This window comes from Amia ocellicauda, chromosome 9, assembly GCF_036373705.1.
Source record: "Amia ocellicauda isolate fAmiCal2 chromosome 9, fAmiCal2.hap1, whole genome shotgun sequence".
Taxonomy (NCBI): Eukaryota; Metazoa; Chordata; class Actinopteri; order Amiiformes; family Amiidae; genus Amia; species Amia ocellicauda.
This window is the reverse complement of record NC_089858.1, coordinates 5,923,959-5,950,666: the sequence shown is the minus strand read 5'-3', so window position 1 is coordinate 5,950,666 and position 26,708 is coordinate 5,923,959. Positions and strand designations below refer to the sequence as shown.

The following is a 26,708-nucleotide window of genomic DNA, read 5'->3' as shown; positions in this document are numbered from 1 at the left end:
CCAATACTATAAGCTATAATGGATGCATACTAGACATAACATAGGTGTGAGACAAATAGATCTGTATTAGCATTCAATAAAGCAGTAAATCTCCATAATCCTATTATCCAAATCCTGCTGTTTGTGAAAATAATTGTTTCTAATGGCTATCAGGTCAGTCAGCGTTTGATATGGTGTCCTGTTTTGTCCCCTAAACACTGTTTGTGAACCATTTGAATCAAATGTATATGTATGGCGATTGTCAACAAACAGTTACGACATGAAGTTGTTGCTTGCACATTAAGAAAGTTGGTGAATGAATGCTTTAGCCTGATGGAGATAAGAGGCATTTCAACTTGGGGACTTGATGCTCATACACAACTGTAGAACTGATACTGATCTTTTTTGTTTTATGTGAGAGTAAATGCATTGATCAAGTGTGAACATTAGTTTCTGTATATGTGGCTCATTGCTTTAGGTTCTGCACAATGCCCTATGTGTGTATGTTGTTCATCTTTGAAGATTAACACCAGTGAATTGCTTGTCGACCTGGCCCTCCGTAATGAAAGACGAGAGTACTGATTGCTGTACTGTTTTAAGTCAGCACTGCTCTGCATGTCATACAAGAGGCTTAATTGGTTCTCATTGCATGGCTTTCAGTGATTGTTTTAAACAGACCTACGTACGTTTTTGGAGAAACCTTCTCAAGTCAATAATTTCCTGTCCAAGCAAATTTGTACTGATTGCAGCATTCGGGGGGCCATACCCAACCATGGCTTTCTAGAGAAATGTGGATAATTCAATGGTTAAAACAGATGTCTTTTATGAAGTCGGAATTGAAGGGGCGGGAAGGGAAGTAATGGACATCTTTGTTTTATCACAAATCTGTGCTGCTTTTGAACCATCCTTTTGGGAATCTTGTGTATTGCATAATGAAAGATATGTGCAATTACCTTTTTCTAGCCGGAATAAATGATGTTCATATTTAATATGCTATCTACTGCCTCCGTTAGTCCACAGTAAATATGGGTTACTGTTGCACATACATTGCCCCAAGCAATTATTTAGCCTGTATCGTGACAAACGTCTTGAGTGCACAAAGATCTGAGCTTGATCTGTCTTTGACCTACTACCCTGTCAACTCCCCAGATGTGTTGTCTGAATTTGCTTTAAGATCCCCCTTCCCGTGTCGCCTTAGATGCCATGGGCTTCTAGTATTGTCAAAATAGAAAATAGTTTTCCTCAACAACTGAGATAATTTAGCTATAGGAGCAACTTCTAGGTTTTCTTAAAATTGTGATCTTTCCCAAACATGATCATCTCATTTTCATTCGAGGATCCTTACCAACAAACAGATCTGTGGCCATTTTATCAGGTTAGCCTGCCAGTGAAGATTTTTTACATTCCATAATTTATTAATATTTACCCACTGAAACACTAGTTTATGTGATGGAAATAAAATTTACAGGACAAGCCTGTATGTTTATTTGTACTAACAAGAACCTGTTGCTTCAGCCTATAGAGGAATTCCACAGCAAATAAATAGTCTATGGAATGTCAGGTTGGTCTCAACGAGTCTAACAATGAACGTGGCTCATCAGGAAGCGCTCAGACTTACAGTACATTGTTCAAAACATCCTTTCGTTACAGGAAGAATTGATACAGGCGGGAAGTGGCCATCTCCTGTATGTGTATATAGGAGGAAGGACTTTTTTTTTTTTTTTTTTTTTTTCGGGGAAACTATGCAGAATGCTGTACAAATCTGATGTCCAATATCATTCCACACAATGCTGTCTGCTTGCTTTAGTCATCTTGTGTAGTGTGGGACGCAGGAAGGTTATTGGAAGTCTCGCCATTCCAATGGAAGTGACCATGCTGGGATGCTTTACTCTCTGGCATCCTATAGAGACTTTACAAAATAAGTTAGTGACATTGCAATAGAAGCGTACACTATAAGTAAGTACACTTACTTATACATACATACTTACATACATAAATACTGATCTTTTAATACCTGTGAAAGGTGATTGATGGAAACTGATATTGTCTAGTCACCCACAAAGGTAAGAAATGAACTCTACCACCTCTGGAAGTATGATATATTTTGGATAAAACTCCATCTCAAACAAGTTACAATGAGCCATATGTATTGGCTGTGCCAGATAACTTTTGTTTGTTCAGGGATCTTGAGGACCCGCAGTCTTAGGTTACGTTACCTGGTCAGTGAATGGAGACCTGGAAAACATCAACGACTAATTTAGTGATTAATTAGTCCAATTACATAATTCAGGATTCAGTTGGTAAGAAAACCAGAGGTCTTTGCAGCTCTCTGTAAGCAGTGTTGTTGACACCTGGATTAGATCATAATCAGAGCCTCAAAAAGCCTATAGGCATTCTTACCAAAATAGAAATTCAAACTATTTATAGGTTTTAAAATCTGCCTTCCATTTCAAACAAAGAAAAAGCCATTCATTTATTCTTGTGAGGGGTGCTCTGCCACATCTGATAACTGAAACAGAAACACACCTTGTCATGGAACGTGAGATTTATTATATGTCTGGACCCAATATATTATGCACTTGAGAGCTGAAGTTTTAAATATATTCTTGCAGGTAATTTAAACTGCCAAATAGATTTTCACAGCAGTGTTTTGTTGTATTAATTTCCAGATTGCATAAGATATAATCATACAGACAGCCATTCCACAAACACATTCACACATTCCCCTTTACAGAAGTCCAGGCCACTTTCTCAGTGTAATCATATCATCATGGGTTTGGCTTATAGAAAATGTAAGTTCTTTCTTTAAAAATCTCCTGGAAAAAAATGTAGTTTGCGACAGAGACCATGTTTACACTTCAGATGCAAAATCTGTGCATTCCAGATTGCCACGCTTTTGTTATTTCCACATGCATATTGTTCATATCAGACCCCCGAGAGAAACATGTTTCTTTGGTAGCCTTTCCTCTCTGCCTTATCCAATGTTTCGCACAATGCACGGAAATGCCGTCTGAGTTCGTAAAATGGGTTCCCTTTATGTCGGGGGGAAAAAATGTCAAAATGTCTTTTGAAGGAAAAGTAATTGAAGGCATACATTGTCCAGCATGAATGTGTTAAGGTGTCAAACAAAAAGGCCCAGTATAAAGGCAGGAACTTCCAGGAAGGATAGAGAAACAAAATAAAAGCTAAGCTCTGGAAGCTGGCAGTAGAAGATTGTGTGGGACTGTAAGGTCTTTTCAGGCACACTGAATAAAGGTTCCTAGCAGTTGCCTAGCAAGAAATGGCACCATTGTTCCAGTCTTATATTAGCAAGAATACCAATTCTCTTGATCACGTTTCACTTTTCAGAAGCAGCTGTGCACTCGTGACCGCTTCTAACCTGCTACTTGAGCTTGTGGCAGGCAGCTGCTGGCTCTTGTAGGACCCAATGAAGCTGCCCTTTGTCTAAGCAGTTTAGTAAAGAACAGATCAATAACAATGACAGGCAACATATATCTGCCTATGGGAGCGGTTGTTTTTTTCCACAGGCACTAAAGAGCTATATCAGTGCCAGTTTTGAGAGCCAACAATTTAGAGAGGTGCCTCATGCTGTTATTACCAGTATTAAAATGGGCATGAGTTACAACAAGCATCTCCTTGGCTTCATTTAGTCATGTGATTTTGGAATACCTGTTCCATGTATTTTATTCCATTATTGTTGATCAAAGATTGATGTCAGGCTGAGGTGCAACAAGACAACAGCAGCAGAGGTTTTCTTTCAGGTGAGACATTTAGCTTAGGTACTGAGTACTGCCGGACATCTGAGATAGACTGCAGAAAAGTGGCTGTCATGTGCCCGCTGTGAAGGCTGATGTAGATTTAGGAAGCAGGCCTCTTCCTACTTTTGAAATGCTCCCGGATCCTTTTGGATGAGAGGGCCTTGTTTAATGCATTGCCAGAAAGCTTAGCAACCAGGCTGATGTTGACGCATGGGCCTGCGAAATCAGTTTGTATTAGCATGTCTGGGATTTCCTGTAGCAAGTTAATGATTCCAGTGTGTTAATCCCCAGCATCTTAAGCCTCAGATCCATAAACTACCTGACAATGACAGCTGGCAAGTAGAGAGACTGAGAGCTGCTTTGTATTTGTATTAGCAGCTAGGTAGCATTACAATGACACCAACTATAATTACACGGTTAGCGTGAATGTTGATACTGTCCTTGACCTGCTCAAAGCTCTCATCATGTTTCACAATCACTGGCTTTCTCCTCACCCTTCATACTTCCTGTGGTCTCTCGAATATGTTATGCTATTGATTCTGACTCTAAAGTCCTTATCTCAAACTACAATGGGGAATGCTTTGGGAACAAATCCCCCATTTTCTTAAAATAAACACTACACTGTTTTACCCTTTGCTACTGTGCAGCAGGCTGTTTAATGTCTCTGATATAGACTCCAGGATATCTCTGTATAGACTCCTAGACTGAATAACTGTGTTGATTATAGTGACCAGAAGCTAAATTATCAGCTAGGTGGCCTCCGACACTGCGGGGTTAAGTGTCTGTCTACGGAGCTCACCCAAGGAATCACGCCTGAGGCAGAGCCGGAGTGACTGTCCAGCTTTAACTCTTTGGTCACGCTTTTCTTCCAGTGTCCAGCTGTGGGTTTTGGCTTATTGAATGTTATTCTACTTTACTGGCGCATTTGATTGCTTCTTACGTTTGCTGACACATATTCAAAGCGTGATTTTATTTATTGTATTACATGTAATGGTCCAGTTAGATCTCGTATATTTTGCTAGTTGTCAGCATCTCCATACACCTACAATGACAATTTGCCAAAAGATTTGTTTTAGTGTAACGGTGGACAGAATTTTCCAAAACAATGTGTAATGGTGAGGGAATACAAATAAACAGGACAGAATGGTTTATTGACGGGAAATGTGTAGTTATCACTGTACAGCCATGTGAACAGTGTTTCTATGTCTTACTCTTTTCAGCACCATCTTCGTGTGTATGCTTAGAAAGTATATTACTGGTAATCCTAGTAAGTTACAGAATTGTAATTCTGAAGGACCACCCATGAATGTCCGTTACAGATGGTAAACTGCGTGCTCTTGTCATGAGAAGTCCGTGTCAAGTGGCTTATGGAAAACCAGGTAACTTGAGCATTTGAACACACTAATTGATTTTTTTTTTCTGGAATAGTGTTTAATAACAATAGCAGCCGTACTGGAAATTGACGCCTAGTGCAGTTAAATTCAATAAGGGGTGACTAAGTCTTCCTTCCTTCTTCTTGGCCACATGTCCAGACTGTGAGCCCTGGCGTCTGAGCTCCTAATTCGGCCTATTCATTTAAGGCCCATGTTTTGTTTTTTTAAAGGCAATATCAGCCTAAAATCCCTACTTTTTCACTGTATTGTTTTGTTCTGGTTTCCTGTCTAAAAGTCACTGAAAGACCACAGGATTGTTAACCGCTGCGCGCCAGCAGATGCCCTTCATCACCCTCTCCAGATCAACAACCTATTTTAAAAGCTGTATAGCAGGGCTTGGCAGTCAAAGGTGACCCTCTCTGCTGAAAAATATTTTGTACCCTCTACCTGAATCACTGTTTGCATTCTCTGTGAAACATAAGCCTTTGCGTATTTGGATAGTTTTCTAAAATTCAGCAATCAGTGTCCAGAGTTCAGTACACCTAAAATAAACTGAAATGGCACGATTCCTACAATTGCATAATTGGACAGAATAGTTCTGTATCTGTCAACAGCTCACCTGCACTGTGTCCCACATACTACATCATATGTGTGACTGAACCATTTCCTAGAATAGTACTTTTCTGTTTTGATTGTTACAAACATGCAAATCTGATGGGAATTTTATTGATACTCAGTACTGGTTGACTTCGATTCCTTCGAAACAGCATCAATCCTCTGAATAAAACAGGTGCAGTTCAAAGCTGTGGCACAGGTCCTGTTCATAGAATCCACCCCAGTTACTGTTTCTGGTATTTTCACTATCCAGTCAGATTCCGGCTCTGACAGGTTTCATTACCTTCATGACCTACAAGATTTAGCCCTATACTCTAAATCTCAATGTTACATGGTGCAAATGTTGGTGTGTGTGTGTGTGTGGGGGGTGGGGGGGGCTTATACTGAGAAAGATGTAATTGAAATATGTATTACTTGTTATGTGAATACATCAGGGAAAAGAATATTCCTTTCCATATTTTAGGAATTTCTGCTCCAAATGGAAAATACTCAAAACCTAATTTCCTTTTTACATTTCTCCCCCTCAGTAATATATTAATGAATACATCTACCTTCACCTTTCTTAGAACAGAGCTTTTTGCCAGTGTTTTGCCTTTGTGAGCTGTAATGTCCTTATGAAATGAGAGTATCAGTATGGGGGGAAGATTGGTAATCAACATTATCACAGTAACAGCGACTTATTAAAAATAAAGGCTTGAAAATGATATCCACTTTGGATTTGGAGCAGGCAGTCATAGGCAATCATTAATAAAGAAGTATTTGTAGAACTGCTCAGAACTTGAAAAGTCACCTAACTGTAAATATTTCCTGCTAATACTGACAAGGAAATGTGTACTGTACTATATTTAGCTGCTTGGACACGCATGTATCTACGGTTCATCACAATCCATTGGCTTGTTCTTCATTAACAGTCGGACACTTTTCAATTGGGCTTTCTGTTTTTGAATTTATTTATTTGTATTAGTATTATCATTTTACACATTTCAGGGACCTTCATCTGTGGGAACTCTTAAGAGCTAGCCACTAGTCTCCCCTCCCCCTTTTGACCATCCCCCCAATCAGGCACTGAAACTCAGGAAGTGTAACACTACACCACAGCTCAATACTTTAAACCATCTGCATGGCAGGGATTGAAATGCACTCTCCTCTGGCAGCCCACAAAAAATAACAATCAATCCCATGGCAGTGTGAGCTGATTTTGACGGTTCTCAGTTGGACCCCGAGTGTGCCTTGATTATCGATTCTGACCTCCGTGCTCTGGACAGTCCAGCCAGCCTGTTCTGGACCCTGGCTGCAGATCTCCCGGTGTTCTGGATTGTATGATGCAGACTGTGCTCTTGCTCTTCTCCCCTCAGCTCAGTGGCGGATCCGAGTGCAGCTGCGAAGTCGAACCAGACGGCTCCAAGAAGAAGAAATCCAAGAACTTGTGAGTTGCTCTTTATGGACCTTCTCTCTCTTGCTCATTTGCTAGGCCACACATCCCTCTACAGCTGAATGGAGTTTATTAAGCCAAAGGAATACCGATGCCTAAGCCTGTAGCAGAACCTTCTATCCATCATCTTTATGCTTTTAAATTTCGTATGAAACATTTTCAATGATTGAGCAAAAAAGTATTACAAAAAAATCTCTACCTCTCCCTCCCAACTTGCTAATTATGCAAATAAAGGAGTTATTCACTCATAACCTTCTAGATAAATGTAGGTGTGGTGCCTAAATAAGGAGCCGATACAAGTGTGCATCACCATTCGTAGGTTTGTACACCACACTGTCAGTGGGGCCAGATCCTGGGTTAAGTCCTAGGGTGGACATGCTGTACCTAAGTGTATATGTAGTAGAGTAGAGAGTAGCAATGTATTCCTGATGCCTCAACAAGTGTTTGAATTAAGACTTAGATTATCTTCCATTAGAGACATTTTATAGTTCTGTCCATTGAGCTCACTGTATTCTCACCCATTTCGTGTGCCATCCTATCCATACTATATCCTAAGGTAAATAGCACAGAGATCTATTCAGGAACTTATTGTATTCCTGCATTATTATGATGTGGGGCAGCACTGTAAAGAGCATCACAGTCACTAAAGGTGATTACAAGGCAGTGAGTTAATGAGGACTGATCCTGAGGTATCTGGTTCCAAGGCTAAAGTAATCCTCAATCAGCCAAGGGACAGATGCATCAGTGCAGTACTCAGCTGCTGGATACAGTTGTGGCTATGGGAAAATATCTGATTTTGTTGTTCCTGTCAGACAAATTAAAGCCCTGCCTTTTCTTCACAGTTTGAGAATTTTGTACACAAAAGACTTGTAGGCTGTCCTTGCGTTACAAGTTGTACACCGTATCTCCAGTACAGGACTGTCACACTGCCCACTGCAGTAGATCGGTTCACAAACCTCTAATTTCATTCAGAGCTCTACATGTTGGTTTTGTGAAAGGTATTACATTAGTGTACCTCACTTGATATAGTTTTTCCATCAGGTACAGTTTTGGTTAATTGTGTGACTTTTTTGCATTTTTGTTCTTTATGACTTGTCAAGCCATTCTGTGTTTTGCCCTGTTATTATTTACATTTCTAATGAAATCGTTTTTAAGTCTTTGTCATCTTGGATAAAGGCAGGCATCAAATATATAAGTAATCACTATAATATGTGCACAGTAAGCCTTTGAGGGCAGGAAGCCGCTGCAGTCTGTGAGAGTAGAGGACTAATTATGCATTTCCATTTGCTGTGGCTACCGTCAGGCTTTGGTTTGTGCCGAGTTCAGTTTGAGCCATACCCCACTGAGACAAAAAACAGTTTATTAGCAGGGTTTCACAACAGCGCTGGGGTAGCCCACCTCACTCTAATTATCCCGCAAAGAGGTGCAAGTTTTCCTGGAGTTAAAACCTCGGAATGAAAACCAGCTGTGGATTATTCCCGTGAGGTATATGTTCCTCCAACAGCCTTTTGAACACACACACAGTAACACAAGTGTTACTGTTTTTTTGTAACAGGAACTTAGGTTTATCTTTATGTTTACTAACCTCCAAAGAAAACATGCTGAAGTAACTGAATTGTTCTGATTGTGTGATTTACTCCAATTTGGATTGGGGAGGGATTTGACCAGGGTTTGACGAGAATATGGACACAATAATTCAGTAGCTGCCGTCTTGAAGTATGGTGTGTATATTTTGGATGTAACAGTGATGTGAAAATGGTGAGATCCAGAGGTTTTATTGAAATCTTCCCAAAGTCACAGACAGAATTAATAGTGAACCCAGGCATATGTGTTGGAAATTTACATTTAAAGCGAGGAATTCTCATTCCCCAAGTGCACTGGCAGTCTGGGTAGACCTGAAGTGCCCATAGTATGGAATTTGGAGAATTTTACTTTGTTGTTTTGTGTGTTTGTGGTTTGAATTTCATCATTATTTTTCTTGGAATGGGGAATTAAAATAATGTTTTCTACATTTGTGTTCCTGTTAAGCGAACTACATTTGAATGTCTTATTTCTACAACGTTCCTTGAGATTCTTAAGATGAAAAGAGACCGAGTGATATGAACTGATGTGGCTCCTGGCCTTTGTAACATTAGCCAAGTTTGATGTTCCAAGTTTTGTCTTCCTTAGTCTTTTATGGAATTAAAAAGCAGGGCTTGATGAAGAATAGCAATCCATCAAGTACAGTGTTGTAAATATAGGTCTGATGGGGTGGGGGGGAGGGGTTGTAACTCAATTCCACCAACTGCCTTCCTATTCTAAAGGGAGGATTATAAGTGCAGCCATTTGGCGAGAGAGTGGGAGAGAGGGGGACCTCTGGGCATGTTGCGGAGTCTGTTTGGGTGCTTTAGAGAAGAAGGGTCAGGCAGGGGGCAGTGAGCTGCAGAAGTGGAGTGCGCAGAGGGGGTGGGGGGGCTTAATTGGGCAACCACAGCAATCCAATCTGCGCTGCACACTCAGCAGCTGCTTCCTATTTATTTGTATCTGTGGAAAAGGGCAAAGTTTAAAAAAAAAAAAAAAAAAAGAAGGGAGACAGGGTCTGACATGCAAGGCTGTTAATTTACAGCACATCACAAAAAATACCATTTGAGATGTAAATAAGCATAGGTACAGAAAAGGGTGTGGTAATTATGAATTGTCATCAAGTGATGCCCAAGCCCACTGGCCTTTTAGGAAGTCACCAACCCATGTTTGTGTCTTATGTCTTTGCTTATTGTGATTACAGTGCCTTGGTGTTGGGGGCAAAAATCAAAAGCAGTTTTCAGAAACATTGCATGAAAATATTGTTGTATGCCAGAACAAAGTATAAATAAATAAACAGATTTATAAATAAATAGGCTAAACCTTTTGCTGAAACTGCACTATAGTACATATTAGAAAATCAAACAAATACATTTCAGTAATTTGTGATTTATAAGTCATACAGTATCTTACCCTGAAGCACATTCTGCAGCTTTAATATTTTTTCTAGTATCAGACTGCAGGTATTACGAATACAAACTGATGCAGTTTTAACAAAATAAGTATAGTGAACAGAATGTAGCTGTAGAAATGATTGGAGATGTGCTGGTCCTTTAAAGCTTTGAACCTAAGAAGATAAAGTTCAAATTGTAATTCTGTTACTCAGATCGGTTACTGGCCTAGTGCCATGCAAGTTAACATTGAAGTCGCTCATCAGCCAGCTCAGATTTTCAGATTTGTAGATCGTACACAAACCAGATGGTCAATGCAGCCTACTCTGCTGATAAACATAACGTCATTAAACAGCAGTTACAAGCTATTGCCCAAGCCTAAAGACAAAACAATTAAATAAGGGTATAGAAACGCAAAGAAAGCTGTTGTTATACGTCTACTCTTACGGTGCAGATTCTCATATGCCACTTTACTGATGTCACCTCCTTTCATGGTTCCCGACTACCAATCACACAGTGTACACTGTTCAAAATGTCATTAGGTCATTGAAGCAGTAAAGAAGGGCCACAATAGATTTACTCAGGATTGCAAAGCAAACGGTTAAAAATCTCTTTATGACTTCCAGGCACAGTAGTCTTGGTAGCTGCCACTAGATGGCAGGTAGGGCCCTCTTTTTGAAAACCTCTGAAGAATTTCTTAGTGTGCAGATACCTTCAGATATTGCCTTCATTGAAAAGAAAATATGATAATGTGGAAAACAAAGAAATAACCCAACAATTAGCCTAGTCCTATCTGCATATTTTCTCTTTGTAAATAGTATGGTGTTGCCGTTTAAAAAAAATACTACGACCTTGTTTAAATTACTTAATTCATTAATTCTACTCATGATTTAATATTTACATTCAATTTTTGCAGGGTGTGAACTTACTCTAATAAATATTCAGTAGTGGGAGTGGGAGTTTACAATGGCTGGGGAGCACATACAGGGTTCAGTAGTCATGTCTGACATGGCTTAGACAATCTGTCTCATTCTGGCCTGTGAAGCCTGGGGAATAGCACTATATAGAGAAAGCTGCCACTGGTGCGATCTGATTGGACCAGCACAGGGCCTCCCTCCAGCCCACCGGCGGTATTTAACATGTGTGCAGTGCAGCGCTTGTAGAGGAATGTCAGAGCCCAGTGCAGAGCCTAGCGTTCCCACGCCCGCTGACACAAATGTACCACACAATGGTTGACTTTTCAGAAAAATACCTGGAAAGGTAGGGGACATGGCTTTTGTTGTTCTTTCTGCTTTCTGACCTGTTTGTGTCAATAAATAAAATAAATGGAGTGGGGGGGGGTGTTCTGTATACTGCTTTAGTCCAGAGGTTTCTACACAAAACAGTGTTTATCGAGTTCATGGTATTTCTGTGGCATAATCAACAAAACACTTGGAAGGTTTCACCTGTATTGATTTTAACATAATTTTAGTTTAGTGAAGGTGCACTTGGGTTGTCTAATTCTAGCTGTGAAGATGTATTTAAATAATTCTGACAAACTAATTACAAGACTAATTTGGTAGAACATGTATAGGGTAATTTTTTATGTGTGTTCTGTAATGATGGTAATTTTTCACCAGCGGGACTTAGATTACAGTGTTTTAATGTGCTGGACTTGAGGGAAGACAGGGTACGGTCTGACAACACCAGCAAGCTTAATTTATCTCTGGAAACAGTTGGAAAAGAAATGAAAATCTATTTCCCGTTGCAACTGAGGGAGGAAGATATTTTCAGGAAAGCGGTGTCAACACGTTTATGACAGGCTTGATGATGGAGAGAAACTGCTGGAGCTGCAAAGTAAAACAAACTGTAGACAACAGCAGTGTGGATCGTCCTCTTAAATTCTGGACATTCAATGACCAAAGTCAGAAGTAGCCCTAGCAATCAGAATCATGTAAATGGAAACTTTAATAATGGAGAAGAACAATACTGTAACTATAACATGTTTTGTTCAATTGATTATTCATACAACCTAGTCTAGATAATTACCCCATTAAAGAGTTGTAACACTCGCCTAGCCTTCCAACACTGCAGACTTTCTCCCATCAAGCCCATTCTAATTTTAAAGACCTTGAGCTCAGAGATACAATTACAGGCTAAGCAGTAATAAGAGACAGATGATTCCAGGTTTGAGATCTCTTGTCCAGAGATAAGTATGGATGCCAAGACCCTATTTCCAATATAGCTGGTTGGCTGATTTGACTAGACTGGTAATTGGTGCAAATTACGTGTTTAGAGCAAACTGCCAGCATTTACCATGTTAATTTGATAATCTAATGTGTGGCGTGAGGGATTAGAGAGTGCAGAGTTAGACCAAATATGAAATAGTTGTGTGTGATTTACTAGAAAATCTTTAATGAAGGCATTTGTTTGTGGAAGCATCCTGCATGATGATGTTGCTTTGGCTAACCAAATGCAATGCAAAATAACTGAAGGGGAACTAAAACCATTCCACCTAAATTGGAAATCAAAACACTTGGTGAGAGCTCTGTTTTTTTTTTTTATTTCATTCCTTGTAATAGTCAATAGTCTTGGTTGTAGAGCTATATTTGAAACTATATAGCTATATCTAAACTATATCTAAACTGTTAGGTCATATTTGTCCATGTGGGACATGCTATGATGTACAAAGACACTGCTGACTGGTGAACTTTGGCAGAGACTATTCATACAGAATACAGTGACAATGGCAGTAAAAAAGTACTGTATTGTCAGACGAATGTACTCTCTCTATTCAACGCTGTTCTGTCTTATAATTGCTGAGTGAAGGTGTCAAGATGACCTAGTTCACGACTTGCTGTTTTTGGACTACTCACCAGGAGATGGGCTCCTCTCGGCCTCCATATCGCCCCCTGTGGGAAGCAATCAAATTCACAGCTATTACAGAGCAGTTTCTGCATACAGTTTGTTTCTCAGCAGCACAAATGTGCCATGAACCTGTTTCAAATGCATACAGAATTATCAGTTTTAACTGATATTGCATAAGAAACAGATATAGTTTTTTTTTTCTATACCATCAAAAGTATTTAGATACCTTCTTTATTTGTGTGTTTTATTTTGATGTCTGTGGCTTATTTTTGTGCTGTTATATAGAAATGAAATTGGTAACTGTGGTATCAGTACAGTATAGCAGAACTACAGGCTTAGTATGCAGTCAAAGACCAAACATTTGTTTAATCTTTAGTGCTGCGTAGATTGTCTGATACATTTTTCAGCTCATGGTGGCAGCTGGTTTCCATGTAAAGTTTCTTCCTATACCCTGGTTACATAAGTTTGATGTTACTGAAAATCATGCTGTTTAGTAGGTGTTGTGAAAATGGTGATGTCCTTCCTCAGGAAAACACAGCATCAATGAGTTTCAGAGCAGAGCCGTAACCTTGTTCAACAGACATAGTGGGCCCTAGGGAGATATCTTTCCTTTTAGCTGAGTGAATTACAGTATTTGGATCTAGACTCAAATCTTAAATTGTTTCATTAAGCTTGCAAATGTTTTCCAGAGCTATAAAAAGCAGTGCAGCTCTCTTCGGAATTATGCAGTGGTTGGCTAGACTCTCTTTATTACAAAGACAAATAAACCCAGAAAGAAGCTAAGAATAAAATAAAACAAATTCCTGGTTTCTATTTTCATATATTTAATATTCCGTTGACATATGTTAATATGATCGGAATAATCTTCTACTACAGAACGAATGTATAATATTTGATAATGCTTTGAGTTGAATGGGTACTGATTTTGCTAGGTGGTCAAGGTTTTCCCTTTACTAGACCGACATAACCACCCCACCAGTTATTCATCTGATGAAAGTAGATTTTAACCAGCTTACTTTAAAATATTAAAAGCACTCTAAACATCATAGTGTGATATTTACTCCATTAGAAAATATTACAAAAATATATTTATAATTATCCTGTAATCTTCAACATTATGGGGAAAATAAATTCATTTTTGGGCAATTTTCAGATTCCTTAAGTTAATATCTGGTTGTGCTGACAGTTTTGTTCGACTCCTTACACAGCTGTGAGGAAAATCCACATATATTCTGCCTGATTGAAAGTACAAATCCTGTGAAAAAGTGAAAACGGGGCAGGCCCTTCATTAGATCCTGGCATCAAGGGGGTTACCAAGACACTCTTTTTGTAACGAGGCAAGAGTTTTGCGGCGTGTGTCATTGTCTAAAAATAACCTGCACAGTAATCCTCTGGCAGGTTTCTTTGCCTCCTCACTTGAAAGGCTCCACTATTCTTGCCGTTTGCTCATTTTCTCCCCCTGCTACTCAGCGCCGTTGCCTAGGCGACTGGTGGTAGAGTTTGTCATAAATAGCCCCAACCCGCCTGCATCCTGTTTCCTGCCTCAGCCTGTCCGCAATTTACCTAACTTTGCGAGGCATGGAAGATAGTCCGCCAGGCCAGGCCTCCGGTGAAAGCTGACACATCTCTCCCATGCTCAAACACATGGCCCTTTCAACAGTGCCCCACAGTCCCTCCTACATCCGTAGCTGAATACCAGGCTTTCGAGAGGGTTAGAGAGGGGGGCACAAATCTCGACTTTCTTCTCTTCACACCGTTGTCAGGCACTCGATTTTATTTTCTCCGCTGTGTGCTGGGATGGAAGTAGCTGCCTTGGGTTTGAGACACTGACATAAAACGCAAACTTCTGGGGGGAAAAATCGAAAAGACAAGCAGCTTAGAACTTGGATCAGGAGAAGTCGGTTCAGAGAGATGCCGTTTTTTCGTGCTGTGGCACCCAAAGCGCAATCCCATGAGTTTCACTCGGAGATGCTGCTTGGCGTACTGCAGGGGACCTGGAGAGCGGGGGGATTACACAGGAGACACACCATGAAGGAGTAAGTGGAGGAGCACTCAGAGCTGTGACAGTGCTGCTCCAGAACAGCTGCAGGACTGTCCTGACAAAGAAGTTTGAGCTCTCGGTGGATACAAAATGTATTCAGGATGGCATTATGTTTAATAACTCCTTAAGTTTTTTTGTTTTGGGTTTGGATTTTCTTTTGATGTATTTCTATACTTGCACAAGAATAACTGACTTTCCTGGAGACTTAACTTTTCTTTTTTCTTTTTGTTTTCTTCAGGGCCAAAGACATGAAGAACCGCTTGGCTTTCCTAAGGAGGAGGAATGAATCTCCTGGTAGCAACCCAGCCAGCAAGTTGGACAAAGCCATGAAGTCTGTGAAGTAAGTGTTTATCGAGCCTCTGCTCTCTGCTTGAATCTGTGGAAGGAGTGCATGAGTTAGGAAGTTAAAAAGGTTAGGGTGAGATTTTGGATAGGGAAGAGATGAGCAAGCATAGATTGAGGCTTTTTATTATAGTGGCAACCTATCTTGGATTAAAGCTTCTTTGATGTCACTAAATCTAGTATAAACACTTCAATCAATGTTCTTTGCTGGAGGTGATGCATTCAGGAAAGGGGATTAGAAGTGGGATGCTTGCAAAGGTAGTGATGGGGAGAGTGCTAACAGGAGGAAGGTTTACCAAATGTTTTTTCAGCCAAGGGGATATTTAAAGTTATTTTACAGTGTTGTCTTTTAGCTGTCAGCCGAGTGTCAGTTACCTTAGTGAGCTATGCATCTGCTTGTGTGCGCCATTTCCAAGAAAGTCAAAACACTGTGATGTTTTCTAAATAAACGGGGCGTCCTGACAGCCAGGCACAGGAAGCCAGGGTCACAATATGACGGCATCTAGCTATTAGATTTGGACAGCAGCCTATGAAAATCAGCACACGACGGCGAGTGCCCCGAGACTTATTTTTCTGTTAGGTCTGTGTCAACAAGTCGAGAGACAGGGTTTAGTGCTGCCGAGACAGCATGCTATCTAGCTAAACAGGAAAAAAATGCATCTATCAGACAACTGCTTCATACCCCCCCCCCAGCCAACTGCTTCATATGGAGGTAGACAATCACTCCTTTTGTCAGCTTTGCTGTTATGTGAACAGCTCTTCATTCCCATGCGTAGAATACAATAAATTTTTTACCTGTTCACGAATTGCAAAATGAAAATGTGCATGTCAGGCATTTTCAAGCTGATCTTTTAACTGTGCAAGATTGCTTGTTCCTTCAAGAAGTGTTTCACTGTCGTCTAAAGTCCACCTTGTCCTGGTGCAAAGACACTGACACATTTCAGCAAATCCATCCCAATAATCTGATAAGAGCTTTAGAGTCAATTATAATCTTTAAGAAGCTCATTGAACAGGTGTTTCTTACAATAGGAAGAGATATCAGAAATTGCAAAATAGTGAGCAAATGCCAAGTCTTCAGTATTAAATCAGTTAGTACTTAAAAGTCTACATATGTATATTTTGCAGCTAAGTCAGATTTTCCCCCTATACTGGCATACTGATTTAGTATGAAAGCTTTTTATATGAACATTTTCATGGTTTCACATAATCTGATTAGAATTTAGAATACCTAATCAGGATGGCATTTTATAGTCAGGAAGTGGTACAAATCCATTTTCACAGCCAGCAAAATGTCATGCATGTACAGGCGTGTGACCGGACCAATATGGGTTTTGCATATGTGGTCTGGTTTTGGTTTTAGTTGTCTGATGTACTCTCAGACAATGTTCAGCTACCTTTTTTGCAGAAAATACATGAGTGAAGAAGAGCAAGCTGTGAAGCTCTGTCTTTACAAAAGCGCAGAGTGTCTGTAAATATATACAGATCAGAAGCCTCTGACAGGGGAGGGCCTGTGGGACTGCACTCCCGCCCAGACGTCTGTGCCCGCCCTTTCATTTCCCCAAGCCAGTCAGAATGCACATAGGAGGTGGTGTTTTCTTAAAAGACAGTGAGAGACAGAGTGAGTGTATATGAGAGGGAGAGACAGAGTGAGAGGAGGGGGAGGCAGGCTTTATCTAGACCAGTTGAACCATTTCCAAGGCAGAGAGTTGAACACAGCTCCGCGAATGGGTCACACAATGAGAAACCTTGCAGAGATGGGCTTGCTCAAAAACCGATCTGCTTTCATTTGCAGGCCTACTCCAGAAGAAGCACTTAAATGGGGCGAGTCTTTAGACAAACTGCTGGTCCATAAATGTAAGTTGGGTTAAATTGTTCTTGCATTTAAGGGTTTTTGGAGTACAATGTGAATATAGATCTAACACAGTGTTGTTCCTGTGGACTGCTTGTGAAATAAGTGCAACAATGTGTTCAATGTAAGGTTATTTTTGTATGTGTGGATTTTTTTTATGCAATTTAGTGCATCTGTAAAAACATATATATATATATATATATATATATATATATATATATATATATATATATATAATGTCATTGTTTTTTAGCTACCTGCAGTGCATGATATAAATCTTTTTGTTAGTCCCAGTAAATTATAAACTTTAACTTGTTTATTTACTATGCAAATCTAGATTGCACAAGCATTGCAGCGTCTGAACAATTGTGTTTTGTACATTTGGCATGCCGTTCTCAGTAGTGAAAAAGGACTCTATCTAATTCAGTAACTATTTATGTAGCCAGCCTGGGCAAGTGAATAGAGCGCCTGTTCTCACTACCAAACTCTCATGTTAATCTGCTGATGAATAGAGCCATGCATTAGTGTGGAGGGGTGGGGTGGGGGGTTGCAGGGGGATTATTGCTACATGTTAGACTCAGGCTGTTGCTATATTTGTTGTTTCAAAAATGATGACCTTCAGCAGCCAATAGATTAGTGATGATGACGTCCGCTGTGCACGCTCTCCGATGCCTAATGTATAACCAGATGAAAATGAGCAGATTACAGACGCGACAATAAGCCCCCCCACCACCATTCTTTTGTGCTGCAGCATTTTTGATAAAATGCCTGGCTCGGGTAGTTTATGTAATCAGTTCTGCCTTTGTACCAGACCGTATCGAGGGAACGGGAGGTGCAGGCTTTGTGCAGTGGACCCCCGTATCCCTTGTCATTTTCCTGCAACAATGTAAAAGCTAGCACTCTATTCCTTGGTCACATGTAATGGAATTCATTTAATATAAAGAATATAAATAGATTTAATATCAAGTTTGTCATTTGTCAAGTTTTAATTTGCTCGTTCAAAACTAAATGGAGAAAAAATGGGCAAAGCAGACATTACTGTGTTCTGAGGTCATTATTTGACTGCGTTTGACTACATTATTTGAGTTATTTTAATTTTTTCATGTGAACAATGCCAGCACTGTTTCATCATGGGATATTATATTATCCAACAGCACACCAAAGGGGATGTGTAGCTATTTCAGGCTTGGCAGTTCGCTTTCCTCTCCTCTCCTCTAACCTGAAGCAAATGTTCCTTTACTTTTGCTCCTTGCATCATATCACTGATCCTATTGTGCTTCTCTGTTTCAGATGGTCTGGCTGCTTTCCGAGCATTCCTACGGACAGAATTCAGCGAAGAAAATCTGGAGTTCTGGCTGGCGTGCGAAGATTACAAGAAGATAAAGTCACAGTCTAAAATGGCATCAAAAGCCAAGAAGATCTTTGCAGAATACATCGCGATTCAGTCATGTAAAGAGGTAAGCACGGAATATGTTAATTATAGAAGTCCCAAGAAATTGTATTATTGCTGTTAGAAGCTATGTATAATAGGTTTAAAAGTACTTACCAGTAGTCCCAAAAGGAATGATGAGGAATTCTGGAGGATCTGTGATTATTCGCCTCCAGACTGTATTTCTGGCACTGGCAACTCCATATCCCTTCAAAAAATAGCTTTTTTTTTTTGTAAGAGTGGAGTTGGAATGATAGATGGAAACTTAAAGTAAGCCTGGGCCACATTTACAGACTTGTAAAATATAGCTCTCTCTTGATTTATAGGTCAACCTCGACTCGTACACCAGAGAACACACGAAAGACAACTTGCAGAGCATCAACCGGTCCTGTTTCGACCTGGCACAGAAGAGGATATATGGACTAATGGAGAAGGACTCTTACCCTAGGTTCCTTCGGTCAGAACTCTATGTGGACTTGGTTAACCAAAAGAAACCCAATTCAACGTCGTCATCATAAACAGCTCACCGGGGCCTGTTGGGTTTATTTTGTTCCATTTTTTTTTTTTAAGTTACGGTTGAGAGACTTGAAATGGACTGGGAGCCGTATGTTTACATGGAACAGAGCCCCCCTCTGCAGCGCGTCTGGGAGAGGGGCTGGTGGGAGTGGGGCGGGGAGGCAGGGTAGAGGGGCGAGTCAAGCGCCGCTGTTGTCCAGTGTTACAGAACGTGGAAGCCATATCTCTGTACTGTGCAGCCCGCCCAGGTGCTTGTGAATGACAGGAGTTTTTTCTTTTCTTTTTCGTTTTCTTGACGTACTGGAGTTGGGTGAACCGGAGAGATGAAACAGTCCGGTACTGTTTGGTCATGCTCTTCATCTTTTGCCCAATCTCTCCAAGCTGTCCTGCCCCCGTTAAGAAGCTGTTGGTACGACATGTGCGAAGGGGTTCCTTTTTTCATTATTTTTTGTTTGTTTGCAGTTGTTTTTTTATGTTCATTCGATTCAGTTTTCGTTCGTGATCAATAGTGATGGCATGATGACACACCGTAGTTCCGTGGACACACTGGGTTTCATCTGCTCCGCCAGCCCGTTGCTCGCTCATTCTCCGTGGGCGTGACGTCGCTCCAGCACACTGACACGGGCTCCTTCACATCATCATCTTCAAAGGACTATAAAGGAAAACAAGATCCAACGGACCAAACTGCAGACACACAACACTCCACTCAGTCAAACCAATTTGGAAGAACCTGCTGCCTGTCTCCAAAGACTATAAAAGCTTCAGATGTATTTTAAACAAATAAGCAAACCATTTAGTTATGGGCTGGATGAGGCAGTATTCTCAGGATTACATGGCACTCTACTTTGAAGCTTCCAAGCTTTTTTTTTTTTTTTTTTTAAACCTGCACTCCTAGACAAATAGCGCTAAACCGTTAGGCTTCTGCCCTTTTCATAAACTATCTGGACCTGGATGGGTTTGCCTATTTATTTAGATAACTGCTGCAGGATGCTCAGTTTATAACCCCCACCCTGTCAGCCCCCCGGGTCCTTTGCTGTCCTGATTTTAAGTGCAATATTTTTTAATAAGTTTCATTTGAGCTAGACAATGGATTTGAGCTTGTATTAACTTTATTTTTAAGAGTTGTTGTACAAATTCTGCTTGAGGGTTAATATACAATTTAAGATAAAAGAAAGAAAAAAGCAAGTTCATTTTAACTGTGTGCTCCCTAGCAGCAGGCAGCTAGGGATTGAAGATGTATATATAGTTCCTAAGAAAACTAAAAATAATTAGGTTTCATAAATGTAACATGAAAATATGGTTGTAACTATGTAAATATGAGAGACTTAAAGCTATAAAATAACATGTTATGTTATAAAAGGGGAGGCATGAATGGACTTCCTCCCCTTGGTCATACACTGCTTGTAAGGAGTTTTAAGAAATGTATTTTATCATTTTCACTGTTTACAATTCAAGGCATCTCCTACAATAGCAAGCAAAAAATGTCTGGTGTCATTGCAAAGGGTAAATAAACTAAAAACCAAAACAATGAATGGTCCAAAAGGTTCTGTGTTTCACACTTGTTTCATTTTGAACAGATTAATCAAGCTTTGTGAGGTATCTCGTGCACACACTGCATCCCCGTAGCTTATTTCACCAGTGATCTTAGCATGCATCATTAGAGCCCAACACAAGTGAGAGCACACACATGAGAACATGAGAAGTAGCATGTTTCCATGATCTGCTTTATTTGCTGAGGGCTGTCCACAGTGTTTTCACAACATGATGTCATATAATATTTTTACATTATATCACCAAATGTATTAGAACAACTGATAAAAGGTAGTTTGTCTCTTACTAATTTGCTATTCCAGTTCATTGCAGACACACTGTTATTCTGGAGCCCACTGTGTCACACTCCCAGCTATGTAGCATAATGTCATGTCGAAAAAGGAACAGACCCTCAACGTAAAATTGCATCAATACTGCCAGTATATTGCTCTCAACAATACCACAATTCATACCACTACATACAATATGACCTCCTCAAATAGAAACCTCTGTTGCAAACCATTACTATACCATTACAATCCCTTCAGTTTTAACACCTACAGGAAACTGTATATGAGACACCCGTAAAGTGATTATTATTTATTTATTGGCAGACTCCCTTATGCACATCAACATCATTATATCTCTGTATTCCATGTCATTATAAATCATATTTTTAATGTGATACATGCACACTACACATACATGGCAAAGCATTGATTAGCATCATCAAATAACACTTTCACACTTAAATACTTTGTACGCAACCCCCAATGTAAGTATCTCAAAAGTGTATTTTTATTTGGAACAGGCAATCATCGTCAACAATTATTTAATGTTTTGAATGATACATAGCGACATCCACCATTCAAACAGTCCATTTCTTTTGAGGAGAATTACACTGCAGAACATGTACATATATAGGCTTTCAGTCAGCTCTTATATCCAAATGCAATATTTGGCTACAGTCCTACTTACTGTACTTAATGGACGGCAGTGTATGATGCCTGACACAACACTGCAGTCTAGAGAAAGCTCACATAATGAATTGAGAAAAGGACCGAACCATCTTGCTGTATTTATTCTCAGATTAGATTAAGCCTTAATTTGTTGAAATTGCATGTGTGTGAAGTCGCAGGCTGGCTGTTGTCATCAGAACCCAAAAAATGACTTGCTATAGCATATTGGAAATGTCAGCTCATATTCCATGGTTATAACTCCCTCATCCCCACCACCAGTTATTTGTCCTATTATGTTATGTAGCCCAAAATAAACCCAAAAGGCACGATGGGTTATTATTAGAGCAAGAGAGTTTCCTCATTCAGTTGCGTCAGGATTTCAAAGCTATGAAGCAAGACGTGTCCATCTCGGTTTGTTATTGGGTGAAGTGCGGCAGAGCAGAATGTGGAAACAAAAGATAAGAGGGGAGGGCATCCATTTCATTTTCAGAGCTAGGAAGGACAGACATTCCTCTTGGCCAATGTTGTTGTTTTCAAGCTTTCAGAAGCACCTCATATATCAACGGCTATAGTTTATTTTTCGTTCACATTTTCCTAGAATGTGTATATAAAAGTGTCCTATAAGAGAGACTATTACCTGTTGTTTGGATGGCTGTTTCACTTTGCATGTATTCCATGTAAACAAATGTTTGACTTTGGATTAGAGGTGTTAGAATTTGCATCTCTTATACTGTGTTTGATCGAGGGGGGGAGACGCACTTTATAGTGTCATTAAAAATATCCAGAAAGTCTCTGCCTTCCAGGCAGTGGAGTGGAGAGATTGGGAAACTCTAAGGCTAAGATAATTTTATCTTACTCCTACAAAAACTAAACACTTTTTACTAACCTCCTGCAGACGATTGTTTGGGGACTGTAGGATTTATACTTAAATTCTGGAACCTGTGCTCACTAATGAGATGGAGCAAGACATTATTCTCTAAACATTACATTTTTCCATTTTTTTAGTGCTAGGAACAGTCCTTTTAACTTTTTTTTCCCTTCATATTCTAAGGTGTTCTTCCAAGTGACCTTTGGAACAGGTAGCATTGCGTTAAACTGGCACGGTTTTCTGACTCCAAATATAAGCCAGTTTAGCTATTTGGCACGTATCTGGAGGAATCTATAGAGCTACAGGAAAAGGATAAAAAGCATTCTAGAAATATTCAGTGCAGACAATCTCCATTTAGCCTGCAGGGCTCAGATATCTGGTCTTCAGTTATTAGCTCTAAATCAGCAGGGGCTGTTTTTCGGTGGGCTGCACAGTGAGGTAAATGAAGTGTCATTTGTCTTCCTAAACTGTTGCTGTCACCACTCTGCAAGCCATAATGCAGTCCGTGCAGATTGTTGTTTTTTTCACCTCCCAGAGCCGTGTCTAGAGTCTGTTAACCTGTGCCAAATTGCACTGGCACTGTGTTGCAGCCCTGTTTTTGGCGGGACCAAGGGGTTACTGAGAGAAAGCAGAAAGAATAGGTTCTGGATCGAGCAGCAACAGGGTATTCTCACTACAGCAAACAGAGTAGTTGACAATGCTACAGCCTTTGTTAATTTGAATTTCCACTGCCTGGTTTACCATTTATTTAGCCTAGCTTTTGTCAGCGACAGTGCCTTGAGCTCTGTCTCCCAGCACAAATAAAGTTGCCTAACGCTTCAAGCAAAGTGGCTTACTGAAAGCGGTTTTAATAAACTTCCTTCCTCCACCTCATCTGTTTTTGCAATATTCCTATTTTGCTGCCAAAGGGGATGGTTGTGTTAGCCGTGGAGTAATAATAAATATTTATATCTTTCCAGTTGCTGTCAAACTGCAGCCATGCTTTCCACATGATGTTCTGACGTTTCACTGGACTGGTGTGAGCCCTCCTGCGTTTTCCTGATGTTTCTCTGAGCTGATTTCATGTCTTACTCATTGCAATGTCAGGGATAGTGCCCTTACACATGACAGGTCCACATAATCAATTTCTCTTTAGTCTGACTGGCGTGGGCTGGGGAGAGATGATAACACCATCGGAATTCCTCTGAAATGTGCATCGTCAAGCCTCACACTTCTTATTGCCCTGCAGGCCCCTGGGCTCAAAGCGATATGTTGTGTTGCATGGAGAGCCCTTAGAGAGAGCTCTACAATCTTGCAAGGACCCAAAACACTGTTGGGGCTTTAATCCACACAACTCCAGCATCACTCAGCCAAGTCTCTGCTGGTGGTTGGTTGCATGCCAAGTCAGATTTAATGAAGATACACCACCCTGACCTTTTATGATTGCTCTTAAATTCTAAGGAAGTTGAATTGGTTTGGGACTGCGTACTGAGATCTAGGCAAAAGACATGTAAAGGAAAAAGCTTTGTGCATACAGGTTTCTGTCTTTCCTTCTGAAACTATTTCCTTTGAAATATCTAATTTTTAATGGGAGAGGCTGAATAACTAATGCATATGGTATATGGATTTTATGTATTACAAAAAAAGGAGTAGAAGGGAATGTATTGTACATTTTGAATGTATAAAACCCAACAGTAGAATAGAGAAAATGCTAATGTCTGTATAAAGTGAGAGAGAAAGCCAGTGCAATGTGATATTCTATCCTTAAGAAACTACTGCCATGCAATCCAAGGTGCTATTTTATGTGAGGTTTGCATTAGGACTGGTGATTCATCTCAGCTGTATTCTCCACATTCAAGAGCTGGTCATTGTCATCCAGTTTATTTTTGTATGGCCCAAGAAATGTATGAAAAGTCACTGCAATCAATGGGGCAATACTATATAATAGCATATGCGTAGGTGAGAGTACGAGTGCTAACCACTCGAGAGCTGCTACTGGGGGCTGCTGACATCCATAGCACCTCTTCACGTAATTGTTTGCTGGTGTCTCACTTGCAGACATTTTCTCAGTCCTACATATAAGAGCAGCTGCCTGAACAACTACCTTACCTTTGTCTCTGCCTTACTGATGCAGATTGATGTGGCTGCAAATTAAACATGCCCTTGCTTTAGAATTAATGAAAGACTAGAAGTCGATTCAAGATTAAAGCACACTTGCTTACATGTTTCTAATAATATATAGTCTAATTACATAAGATCTGCACAGATTATATTGCTGTGTGCAGTGCTGGTTGGCATGCTACCCCCCCCACCCTCCCTGAAGGTGACAGACTTGCTAAAGATTTTGCACCACAATGTAACTGATAGATTTGTCTTTTGGTTTAAAATAAATAAATAATAAGGTGCTAACTGTTCTTTGTCAATTGAGCCAAATACTCCCTAATTGGCACTGCAAACGGCATTGTAGATTGTTCTTCATGTTTAATTATGTGATACCAAGGGGGATGCATTTTAAACTATACCAGGAAGAACCAAAAAAGCTGTGATTCTGATTGGCAACTTGTACCAGTTACAAAACATTTACGAAACTGTGGTCAAATCTTCTTTAACTCAAGATGAATAGTTTTTGTCAACTTGCATCCATGCTCATGTGTAGTGATTTTGATTGATACTTGTATGTATTAAAAGGGCACATGCATGTCATTTTATTATTCTCCTAATTCCTTTGCTAACCTAAATGGCACAGGACCAATGCGGGGCCCACCCTGTACGGGACACCATCCCTTGAATCCAAGCCAGACATTTGTGCATCATCACTTACGTTTTCCTCACCGTAGACGTAATTGAGTGAAGTTGGTAGTGGCCACTGAATTTAATACTCTACACCAGACCTGGCAAAATCATGCCATTTTGGCAGTTGTAGCAGAAATGCAAGTAGTCCAGTACATGTTGTTCTTCTGTCATCCGTGTTGTTGTCCGTGGTCATCCAGGCCTTTTGGTGTTCCTGAGCTCACCAGTGCATTCTTTCTTTTTAAGAATATACCAAATAGTTTATTTGGCCACACCTAATGTTTTTGCTCTCTCTCTGATTTGTATGTTTTGATTTCTAAGGCAAAACGCCCCAATAACAAGCAGGAACTAAAGACAGCTGCAGTGCAAGTATTGAAACTCACAATTTAATTAATGATTATGTTAGTTTGTCCAAATACTTTTGAGCCCCTAAAATTCGGAGGGCCACATACAAAAACGAGTGTAATTCCTATACCGTTCACCCAATTTGGAAGTAATTACCCTCAAATTAAAGATGAAAGTCTACACTTAAAGCAGATCTTGATGACAATAAACATGACAATTGTGTCACTGTCCAGATATTTATGGACGTAACTGTATAGTGGGTTAATGTATTAATTTTGTAATTCTGTTTATTAAGCACACATACTTACATTATTACTTCAGGATTACTCGTGTGACCCAAATCATTTTCAACATGCATGCCAAAAGATTAAACAGTGGCTCTTTAAAATATTAATTTTGGAGTAGCAGAATAATCAAACACCACATACACAAAGTTAAACATTATTTCTGACATTTACTAAGTTTGATACATTTGCTTTTTCTGAACTGATGCAAACGTGCCACCTGAGACCCAGTGTCACATTGAAGCAGGTAGTTTGTTGAACATATTCTCCTTCATAATGCTGGATTACGCAAAAACAAAAAAAGTGCACAAAGCTGTGAATCATTCGTACACCAATACCTCCCCATCATGCATTATGTATTTGCTTCAATAGTATTTTGCAAGTAACAGAGACCAGTAATTCCGTTACTCAGCAACAGGCATTCAAATGTGGGGAGCTGTGTTGCTATAATAATAACACTGCTTTGCATTTCAAACGGCTTCCTCATGCACCTAATATTAAGAACTTGCATGACAATTTATTGATGTATTTATATTTATATTAATTAGTAAGTCTTATGTTAACCCAGATCAAATCTTCAGTATCCTAAAAGCGTCAAGGGGAGTTCTCTCTGAATATTACAGGGAGTGGGCTATACTGAAATTAGGTTAGATTTTTAAAATTCATTTCAGGTAACCCTTTATAATAATAGGCGCACATTCTTAATGAATTAATGTGTGATTCTCACAGGAATAGAATATAAATATCTCATGCACTTTAATGGAGTCCTGATGTTCTTCACATGCATAAACCCCAAACTTAAGTCTGTAACCCTCCCCTAC

At 39.8% G+C, this 26,708-nt stretch overlaps 1 protein-coding gene across 1 annotated transcript in view; it reads left to right on the top strand.

Moving 5' to 3' along the window:
* Positions 1-20,660, top strand: part of LOC136758465 (regulator of G-protein signaling 3) — a 217,529-nt gene extending 196,869 nt beyond the window's left edge. Inside the window, exons 21-25 of the mRNA XM_066712845.1 lie at positions 7,081-7,151; positions 15,235-15,336; positions 17,131-17,192; positions 18,478-18,644; positions 18,943-20,660. Coding sequence (XP_066568942.1) covers positions 7,081-7,151; positions 15,235-15,336; positions 17,131-17,192; positions 18,478-18,644; positions 18,943-19,134 — 594 coding nt within the window. The 3' untranslated portion in view covers positions 19,135-20,660. The remainder of the gene's footprint in view (positions 1-7,080; positions 7,152-15,234; positions 15,337-17,130; positions 17,193-18,477; positions 18,645-18,942) is intronic.
* Positions 20,661-26,708: the final 6,048 nt, after the last annotated feature.